This window comes from Octopus sinensis, linkage group LG13 (assembly GCF_006345805.1).
Source record: "Octopus sinensis linkage group LG13, ASM634580v1, whole genome shotgun sequence".
Lineage (NCBI taxonomy): Eukaryota > Metazoa > Mollusca > Cephalopoda > Octopoda > Octopodidae > Octopus > Octopus sinensis.
In genome coordinates this window covers 60,295,135-60,306,550 of record NC_043009.1, presented here as the reverse complement: position 1 = coordinate 60,306,550, position 11,416 = coordinate 60,295,135, and the positions used below count along the sequence as shown (strand labels likewise).

Sequence of the window (11,416 nt, the reverse complement as noted above, 5' to 3'; positions counted from 1 at the left end):
TTTATAATCTGGCTATAGAAACTGAAGGCTTCGAAGCAGATGGCTGTAGTTACCTTCTTTCTCTTTAGTTTTCGAAGAGGTATTCTCATCAGCAGGACAACGGCTTCCAAATTTCGGTTTTTATACCCAAATTATAAATTTTCTCTGAAGAAACGTTAGATCTCATGGCAAGTTCACTGTACACTTTTTATTGATTTTACTAAATATACGCATACATACATACATACATACACACATACATACATACATACATACATACATTATTGGGACCCTGGGATATGTAACACACTGCCTAAATGCTTATCATGCCCAAAGAAGTCGCACGACTCGACCGCAACATATCATAAGATGAAAGGATGAACCTATATGAGCAGATGACTATGCATAGATATATTAGTAGAAAGCACCGTGATGATAATAACATCGATCTTCAAAGCAGTTTATCATGGACCAATAGCCGGATTACCACCTCTCTCTTTGAAGGGAATGCGTTTGCAATCCAGGAACAGGAAATATCAACCATGTACGTGATGCACAAAAGGGATAGAGATGCTGGAAAAGCCGTAAAATGTGACAACCGATGCATTCTTTATTGAGTTCACACTGAAGATATCACCCACATCATAAGCAGTTGTCCGAAAATGTCATCACGGTTTTATCTACCGAGGAGACATGGCGTTGCAGCTAAGACATTCTATAATGAAAGAAATATAAACCCATTTGGTAGAAGCCATAGCCACTCATAATGAAAAGGAATACTGGTGGAATATACCAGTGAAGACCTCAATAAAATGTAAGCACAACAGACCTGATATCATGATTTGGGATAGAGAAGAGAAACTGTGCACAGTTGTGGAAATTAGCTGCCCAGCAGATGTTAACATAAAACTGAAGATCAGTGAAAAACAGAACACCTATGCTGAACTATTGAGAAATCTGCGGTTACACAATCCAGATTACAAGTTCAGGTTTATACCTGTAATTATTGGGGCCCTGTGTATGTAACACACGGCCTAAATACCAATCTTGAGAAATTAGGCTTCTCAAAACCAGAAAGGGGAAAGTTAATTCGAAGACTACAGATCCAATCCATTACTGGAACTGTAAAAATCTGTAAAACTTTCCGGAAGTTTATCATTTAAATATATATGTTGTTTTTCCTGCTGGTCTTGAATTCTCTTACTGTTTCGGTAGCTTTGTAGGCGTCTCTGGTTGTCGATAGTATTCTTTCTTCATTCCTCACAACATGGTTCTTCAACCCCATTATTGCAGAACTAACGGTGTCTTCTGCGTTTTGTAATCCTCAGCCCCCTTTCTTTCTTGGTAGGTAGAGTCTCTCGGTATTACAGTATTACAGTCGCCGGCTGGCACTCGTTGACGCCACACCGAAGAGGCCAGGGAACAGAAGAAAGAAGAAGAAAGAAGACATGCATCCAACATCAGAGCTGAAGACACCTCCGAAAAGGGGGAGCCCCGCCACGTCAAAACGGTAGAGGAGTAGGGGCCGAAACCGGACGTGGTTCCTCCTGATGGTGTCTTGAGCTAACTGGATCCTATAAAGGAGCTGTTGTGGTAGCAGACCACGAAACACGGTTGTAATTCCTATGGTATGGGATGTCTATCGTGAGCAACTTTCTTTTTCTTCTGTCCAAGATCTGTAGCTTGACCTTTGTCCATTTCGAAAAGGGAACAGAATATGTTAAAACTGAGATAACCCATGCATCTATTGCTTTAATGATATTGCCTCCATTTAATTTTATTTCTTAATTCTCCTCTTGTACGCTTTAGTAATTTCCTCTCTCATTTATCCTTCCTTTATCCCATCGTTTTGCAACAATCCTAGGTACTTGCTTCTCTTCTTAATTCTTCAGTATGTAATGATATTGTCTTGTAGTAATTTTATGCCATCAGAGTTTATCTTTCATAATTAGCAATATGCACTTATTTTACCCTAAATTGCAGTCCATTCTCCTTGCTGAATACTCGCTCTCACTGTGTGTGGATGAGTCCAGGTCTTTCTCCTTTTTTTTTGTTTATAGTTTGAGGTCATCATCATCGTCATCGTCGTCGGCGTCATACTCCCCCTCTGAATCGTCATCGTCGTCGACGTCGTACTCCCCCTCCACATCGTCATCGTCGTCGGCGTCGTACTCCCCCTCCGCATCGTCATCGTCGTCGGCGTCGTACTCCCCCTCCGCATCATAATCGGCATCGTACTCCCTCTCCGCATCGTCGTCGGCGTCGTACTCCCCCTCCGCATCGTCATCGGCGTCGTACTCCCCCTCCGCATCGTCATCGGCGTCGTACTCCCCATCCGCATCGTCGTCGGCGTCGTACTCCCCCTCCGCATCGTCGTCGGCGTCGTACTCCCCCTCCGCATCGTCGTCGGCGTCGTACCCCCCTCCGCATCGTCGTCGGCATCGTACTCCCCCTCCGCATCGTAATCGGCGTCGTACTCCCCCTCCGCATCGTCGTCGGCGTCGTACTCCCCCTCCGCATCGTCATCGGCGTCGTACTCCCCCTCCGCATCGTCGTCGGCGCCGTACTCCCCCTCCGCATCGTCGTCGGCGTCGTACTCCCCCTCCGCATCGTCGTCGGCGTCGTACTCCCCCTCCGCATCATCGTCGGCGTCGTACTCCCCATCCGCATCGTCGTCGGCGTCGTACTCCCCCTCCGCATCGTCATCGTCGTCGGCGTCGTACTCCCCCTCCGCATCGTCGTCGGCGCCGTACTCCCCCTCCGCATCGTCGTCGGCGTCGTACTCCCCCTCCGCATCGTCATCGTCGTCGTCGTCGGTGTCGTACTCCCCCTCCGCATTGTCATCGTCGTCGGCGTCGTACTCCCCCTCCGCATCGTCGTCGGCGTCGTACTCCCCCTCCGCATCGTCATCGTCGTCGGCGTCGTACTCCCCCTCCGCATCGTCGTCGTCGTCGGTGTCGTACTCCCCCTCCGCATTGTCATCGTCGTCGGCGTCGTACTCCCCCTCCGCATCGTCATCGTCGTCGGCGTCGTACTCCCCCTCCGCATCGTCGTCGGCGTCGTACTCCCCCTCCGCATCGTCATCGTCGTCGGCGTCGTACTCCCCCTCCGCACCGTCGTCGGCGTCGGTGTCGTACTCCCCCTCCGCATCGTCGTCGGCGTCGTACTCCCCCTCCGCATCGTCGTTGACGTCGTCGGTGTTGTTTTTGTTGTTAGTGTTGTTGCCTGTTTGTCGCTGCTGTTGTTGCTAGTTTAATTTGCTGTTAACAAATCATGTACAAAGCACAGGACAGAGAAAAGGACGTCATTATGGTAAATCAAAATTTCATCTAAACAGCGCTGTTCATAAAATATTCAATACTTTCGACAAGAGTAATAACAGTCTCTGAGCAGCGACGTCGGCGACAACGACGACGACCACCACTACCACTACCACCACTACCACTACTACCAGCACCACAAACACCAACACCACCAGCACCACCACCGTCGCCGCTGCTGCCATCGTCTCCACCGCCACCAGCGGTATCACCATTACTACATCACTACAAGTAACACGGTCTCTCTCTCTCCTCTTCCCTTTCTCTCTCTCTCCCTCTCTCGCTCTCTCTCTCTCTATATGTGTATATATATATTTCTTTACTACCCACAAGGGGCTACACACAGAGGGGACAAACAAGGACAGACAAAGGGATCAAGTCGATTACTTCGACCCCAGTGCGTAATTTGTCGACCCCGAAAGGATGAAAGGCAAAGTTGACCTCGGCGGAATTTGAACTCGGAACGTAACGACAGACGAAATACGGCTACGCATTTCGCCCGGCGTGCTAACGTTTCTGCCAGCTTGCCGCCTTCAGTATATGTGTATATATACTCACGCGCACACATGTGTATATGCACATTTTATGGACCCAACCATGTTCTAAAATAAGTCGGAAGGTAAGCTACTACAAATCGGCACGAACTTTCCGGACAACCCAATATATTTGACGTGTAGTATAATGCTGTGTTGTGTAAGTTAACGTAGTTCAATATTATGTAATGTGGTTAGGAGTCGTCTGGCCGAATCGTTAACACATCGAGCGAAATACTTAGCGGCATTTCATTTCATCCGTTTTTACGTTCTGAGTTCAAATTCCACCGACGTCGACTTTGCATTTCATTCTTTTGGGGTCAATAAAACAAGAACCAGCTGAGCACTGGGGTGGATGTAATCAACTTACCCACTGCCCCGATCTTGCTGGCCTTGTGCTAAAAATGGAACCAATATTATGGAAGCACTCAGTCGGTTACGACGACGAGGGATCCGGTTGATCCGAATCAACGGAACCGCCTGCTCGTGAAATTAACGTGTAAGTGGCTGAGCACTCCACAGACACGTGTACCCTTAACGTAGTTCTCGGGGATATTCAGCGTAACACAGAGAGTGACAAGGCCGGCCCTTTGAAATACAGGTACAACAGAAACAGGAAGTAAGAGTGAGAGAAAGTTGTGGTGAAAGAGTACAGCAGGGATCACCACCACCCCTGCCGGAGCCTCGTGGAGCTTTAGGTGATTTCGCTCAATAAACACTCACACCGCCCGGTCTGGGAATCGAAACCGCGATCCTACGACCGCGAGTCCGCTGCCCTAACCACTGGGCCATTGCGCCTCCACACCAATATTATATAATCTAGTGCAATTGCTGAATACCGTAGCTTAGCGTTGGCTAAATAGACTTAAATGTGTGGTAAACTGCAATGTATACAACGCTCTCGAACACAGTATTCTTCAGCAGATTAGATTGCAGTCCAAGTGAGGTACCTCGCCAAGCAGCCAGTTCAGATGGACACAACAGTTTACTCGCTGGTGTTGCATAAAAGGTGACGACCTAAAGTTACACTATCAGATTGGGTCGAAAACGATCAACCCAAATAAGGGGCTTTGCGAAAATCTGCTAGGAGTGTGTGTGTGTGTCTATGTGGTTTGTGTGTGTGTGTGTATGTGTGTGTCTATGTGGTTTGTGTGTGTGTGTATGTGTGTGTCTATGTGGTTTGTGTGTGTGTGTGTGTGTGTGTGTCTATGTGGTTTGTGTGTGTGTGTGCATGTGTGTGTTTGTGTGTGTGTGTGTGTGTGTTTGAGTGTGTGTGTTTGTGTGTGTGTTTGTGTGTGTGTTTGTGTGTTTGTGTGTGTGTTTGTGTGTGTGTGTGTTTGTGGGTTTGTGCGTGTGTGTGTGTTTGTGTGTTTGTGTGTGTGTTTGTGTGTGCGTGTATGTGTGAGTGTGTGTGTGTGTGTTTGTGTGTTTGTGTGCGTGTGTGTGTGTGTTTGTATGTGTGTGTGTGTGTTTGTGTGTTTGTGCGTGTGTGTTTGTGTGTTTGTGTGTGTGTTTAAATGTGTTTTTGTGTGTGTGTGTGGTGTGTGTGTGTGTCTAGTGAGGAAAATGGTGATATTCGAATAACTGTAATATATAAATTGACGGTTCTATCTGAACATGTATGTTTGATGTTATTTGCTTTCTGCTGAAGATCGGCAATTGTATGTGCAATTATTTCAGGTGAAAGCTAACGTCAGAATTTATATAATATTATATAACATGAATGATCAAAGACTTCAAGCAGCCAAAATTCACAGAAGACAAAGTATTTACAGGCAAGAAAAAGTTTTATGAATTGTGGAAAGAGTTTTAAAATTTGTAATGAGCATACAGATATTAATCAAAGTCAGATTATTTGGAAATGTCTATAAGTTATTTACAGTTGCGAAAGCGTGAAGCGGGTACGTATCCAATTTGCTTTGTTACACTTGCACGAAGAATATGATTCTGCGCAAGAGCATTTTATATCAAAACTGAAGACATTCTTTGCAAAGGGTCGGGCAGTTCAAACTAACACTACTGCGTTGTCAGATAAATTCGTTCATTTTTGTTTGTTTTGTTTTCTATTTATTTTAATTCTTTCCAGTGGAGTCTGTTGTGTCTGGGGTGAGTCATTTTTTCTTTGTTCCAGTAGATCCTATTTCTTTACTGCCCACAAAGGGCTAAACACAGAGAGGACAAACAAGGACAGACAAACGGATTAAGTCGATTACATCGACCCCAGTACGTAACTGGTCCTTATTTAATCGACCCCGAAAGGATGAAAGGCAAAGTTGACCTCGGCGGAATTTGAACTCAGAACGTAGCGGCAGACGAAATACCTATTTCTTTATTACCCACAAGGGGCTAAACACAGAGAGGACAAACAAGGACAGACAAACGGATTAAGTCGATTACATCGACCCCAGTGCGTAACTGGTACTTAATTTATCGACCCTGAAAGGGTGAAAGGCAAAGTCGACCTCGGCGGAATTTGAACTCAGAACGTAACGGCAGACGAAATACCGCTAAGCATTTCGCCCGCGTGCTAACAATTCTGCCAGCTTGCCGCCTTACTGTTCCAGTAGATCCGATCAACGGAACAGCCTGCTCGTGAAATTAACGTTCAAGTGGCCGAGCACTCCACAGATACGCATAGCTTTAATATGGTCTCATGGAGATTCAGACCATTATATACTTTGGATGTATGGAAACCTTGAAATGTGCTTTCTCGAATAATGTCACGTCATCATTGAAATATGGTTAAAATTATAAGTATGACATAGAATGTGACAAAGATGGCTTTTAAATTATAGGTAGAACTCATATTTGCCAGCTGAATGAAATGAAATGTATTGTTTTATGCACTCACCCCAACAACCACTTTTAGCTCTATGTTTCCTCTAACTTTTGCTTATCGTCCTTGAGACCTGAATAAATTCTACCTCTTTCCAGCTATTTTGACGATGGGGTGTCAATGAATTCATCTCACAACTCCTTCTCATGTACTGTATTCCAAAAGCTTCCTTGATGGATTCTCCTTTTCAGATGCTGCTTCAAGACATTATTCATTGAAGGTATTCTCACCACTTTCCTGACCTTGCCACACAACATCATTCTCATCCGCATCATCAATGCAGGAATTAGAGATAAACCTTCCAACTTGACTGGACTAACCTATCCATAGTGTAATCTATCTATCTATCTATCTATCTATCTATCTATCTATCTATCTATCTATCTATCTATCTATATCTATCTATCTATCTATCCATCCATCCATCCATCCGTCCGTCCGTCCGTCCGTCCGTCCGCCTGTCTGTCTGCCTGCCTGCCTGCCTGCCTGCCTCCCTGCCTGTCCGTCTATCTATCTCCATCTTGCTCCCCCTATCTATCAACCTACCTACTTTCCTTCTTTCCTACCTAGCTACCTACCTAGCTACCTACCTAGCTACCTACCTAGCTACTTAGCTACCTACCTACCTACCTACCTACCTACCTACCTACCTACCTACCTACAAAGCTACTTATCTATCTATCTATATCTATCTATCTATCTATCTATCTATCTATCTATCTATCTATCTATCTATCTATCTAACTGTCTGTCTGCTTGTGTGTCTATTTGTCTATCTGTCTGTTTGTCTACATACCCATCGATTTAACCGATAGATAAGGCAGATAACTGAACTAAGACGCAATATTTTTTTCGGCGACTTCTCATTAAGCTACAATTTTGTAATTCCGATTTAAATAAACAAAAGATATAAGCACTCCGAGTAAATCTATGGTCTTAGGTAGCGGCGATAACGACTGATGTTCTTCTATTATGTTCTTCAAAATGTTTGAGGAAGAAAAGAATCGGAATTAAAGACAAGACAATGGTCGGCCGAAGGAAAGGAAACAGAAGAAATAGTGTTTGGAAAAGTTATAATCAATAAAGGAAAGGAATCAATCAATCAATCAATCATTCTGTATTGCTAAATATATGTGTTTAACATCGATTTCTTAGATCGGTACAAGGCCGTAAATAATGGAGCAGGGTGGGGCTGAAGGCAATTAAATCGACTTCAATTCTTAACTGCTATTTAGCGAGATAATGAAGGAGACTACGAGTCGAAAAACCACCATCGCCGTCGCCGCCGCCAACTACTACTACTACTACTACTACTACTACTACTACTACTACTACTACTACTACTACTACTAGAGGCACCACCGCCACCATTGAGACTTAACGAGATAACTGAAAGATACTGGTTGACTACTACTATCTATTTTAAGGAAACTCTGGAAGGACCCTGACAGGATTTGAACTTGGAACGTAGAGATACTCTGCTGAGTATCTAATGAGTTGTTCTAGTGGATAAATGTGGAGAGAAAATATTTTACTTATGAAATCTATCTATAATTATTGAGAGAAGATTTCATAATAATAATAATAATAATATAATAATAATAATAATAATAATAATAATGATAATAATAATAATGATAATGATAATAATAATAATAATAATAATAATAATAATAATAATAATAATAATAATAATAATAATAATAATAATAATAATAATAATAGCAATAATAATAATAATAATAAACGCGAAATTCTGTCTGTCCATCTGGGACCCCTGTATCTCAGTCTACATTTGCTCTACATAGACATATTATACTGTTTTGGAATCAGGATGATCCTAGAATTGAAAATCTGCCTTTCATTTGGTTCTTGAATATCCAACATTGGGATCAGGTCTGGATGAGGATTTGTTATATGCTAACAGTTGAAAATTAAAATTTTGAAAGAACTCCCAAAATTTGTGAACTTACAAGTTTTTCATTTCAACTGAATTGAAAGTAATACCATTTTGATAGGGTACCAATAAATGCTTTATTATTATCGCTGTCTTTCGTTTTGGGCCGCAAGCCTAATTAATCCTCCGCAGGAGCCAGCTTAAAAGTCTGCACAGAGTGTGGCTTTTAAGCTAATAATATATAAAAGTGTGTGCACGTGCGGGGGCGTATTGAAAAGTTCCTTTTTTGGGTAAAAGAAAATAAGGAAAACCAGTTAATTATGAGTTTATCCAACACATTCCCAACTCAGATTCACACACCTATTGCAGCGGTCCTTCAGTTTTTCTAAGTTCTGTAAAAGAACTCGGAAAGTTGGGCTTCAAACCAAGCCTTTCGTGATACCCTTAAGGTCAGGAACTTTTCAGCACTTCCTCGTTTGTATATTTCTTTGAGTTTTATTTAAGTTCTTTTTAAGAGAGTTCAAACCGGTCGCTAACAAAGCGACAAGACCTTTTGAAGTAAGAAAGTTCCCAGTGTTTGTATAGAGGTGGTTGAGTTGGTGTTTTGGTTGAGCTGTCGATGCACACACCCAAGTGTGTGCATTTATTCAACTAAAGAATTTCAAATGAAGAATCTTTGGAATGTTTTACAAGTCTTCACTGTGCCGCTAATAGATTAGATTTGGAAAATCCGCGTCGCTTCCTTTTGCTCTTCCTTCGAAAAACTTAGCATTTCTAGATTCTTGCGCAAATTTGTTGTAAGTATGTATTTATATCAGGTTGCCCTTGAGCGTTGCTGGTAACATGTAGTCCAGTATAACTCGCTGCAGAGTCGGGTCGGCTAAACCGGCAATACCACCAAGACTGCTTGGCGAGTAAGGCGGATCTTGGGCATCCTGCAGCATGAATAACATGACCCGTCAAAGAGCGGATGAACTTTGGCGAGTCAACGGCTATCCAATTACGTGATATACATATACACGAGGACTTAATAATTTCTTATTTGGTTCCCAGATTCGAATTTAGTCGAGTAGGGCAGGTTGGACATAAAGCAGTGTCGAAGGCAACTAACCCAAGAGATGGAGAGATCTAATGGAAAAGCATGGGATATGTTGTTCATTGAGTTTTTGCGAAGCATTTGCACTAACTTCCTGCAGTCAGCGTTTTCAATAAGTGTGGCTGGCCTTACATAAGCCGCCTTCACCATTAAAAACATCATGTGAGTGGGTTGTCAAACGATTATGATAATGGCTCTCATTCTTCGGAGCTGACGAGAGAATCCACTCTGTCTGTCTATCTGTCCATCTGTCTGTATGTATGTTCCAGGTTGTAGGCCATAAGTTTTATAGCTAGGTAGCCGAAATTTGGCATGGGAAAGTCATAAACTATGTAAGAATTTCTCTTATGTTGCTATAAATCCAGTCAAGACCCGGAAATGCTAGTATTTGATAAGATGTAAAATGTTCACGAATACTTTATAGAAAAAGAAAGATACATAAAAGCCACAACACAGCATTGACCGTGCTCTTCAACAAAACTGAAGAAAATTTCTCGAAGAAAAGGAATATATCAATATATATTTTGAAAAACAAAAACAAAAAGCAAACAAACCAAGAAGGGCTGTAGAGGATTATTGATTAGCCAAAATAGTCCGTGATGATTAAAAGTTGGGAATCATTGTTCTAGACATTCTTCGAAAGAATCACCTTAGGTAGAGTGATTATATTGTCTACTTGAGGTCTTGACTGGTACTTATTTTATCGATCTCCGGAAAAAATATTCGCTTTAAATATCGATAGTAGTTTTAAGATGACGTATACAATGTGTAGTATTGGTGTTGGTGTTGAAAGGCAGCTTGGTTTTGTCTTTCTCTTAAGATAATGCACCTTAATCATGTCCTTCAGCAAAATGGAAGACAGCAGACGATTGGTGTTTATGGCTGTTTTTTTCTTCCTCTTTCTCATTGCTGTTTGTCTGTCTGTCTGCCTCTTTCTCTTGTTCTCGCCCTCTCTCACTCAGTCTTTCACACTTTCTATCTTTTTTATATGTTATGTATTAACATCAATATTCTCGGTAACAGATATATACACATATAAGCGCGCGCGCACACACACACATACACACAAAACACACACATACTCACTCACACACAGACATACACACACAGAGGCATACACACACACATACACGTCTATTTTTGTTTCATGTATATATTTATTTATATATGTGTGTATATGTGTATACATTTATTTATGTATGTTTGTATACACACATATACATATCTATCTATCTATCTATCTATCTATCTATCTATCTATCTATCTATCTATCTATCTATCTATCTATCTATCTATCTATCTATCTGTCTGTCTGTCTGCCTGCCTGCCTGCCTGCCTGCTTATCTATCTATCTATCTATCTATCTATCTATCTATCTATCTATCTATCTATATCTATCTATCTATCTATCTATCTATCTATCTATCTATCTATATACAGCTATTGAAGAAGTTGCAAGAAGTCCCAAACATTTTAGTAAAAAAACAAATTGGTAAATGAGTGGAAATCGAATTGGTGAAAGGATTAATTAATAAGGCATTAAAACAGAATAATTCCCTCCATACACAACTACACACAAACATATATACACACACACATATATATATGTATACATAGGAAAAAAATAAGTTCAAAAGAGAACAATTCAAACTTTTTGAGAGGTTCAAAAAGAGAGAAAAAATGATTTCTAATAAAGATTCATCATATTCATAAAAAAACAGCCAGTGCAAGTAATAAAAATATGAAAATAGTAT

The 11,416-nt window shown here is 41.8% G+C and overlaps 1 protein-coding gene across 1 annotated transcript in view; it reads right to left on the bottom strand.

The window, feature by feature from the left end:
• Positions 1–9,811, bottom strand: part of LOC115218313 (serine-aspartate repeat-containing protein I-like) — a 10,722-nt gene extending 911 nt beyond the window's left edge. Inside the window, exons 1-2 of the mRNA XM_036508087.1 lie at positions 9,677–9,811; positions 2,398–3,151 (exon numbers count right to left, since the gene is read on the bottom strand). Coding sequence (XP_036363980.1) covers positions 2,398–3,151; positions 9,677–9,811 — 889 coding nt within the window. The remainder of the gene's footprint in view (positions 1–2,397; positions 3,152–9,676) is intronic.
• Between the last annotated feature and the right edge of the window lie 1,605 nt (positions 9,812–11,416).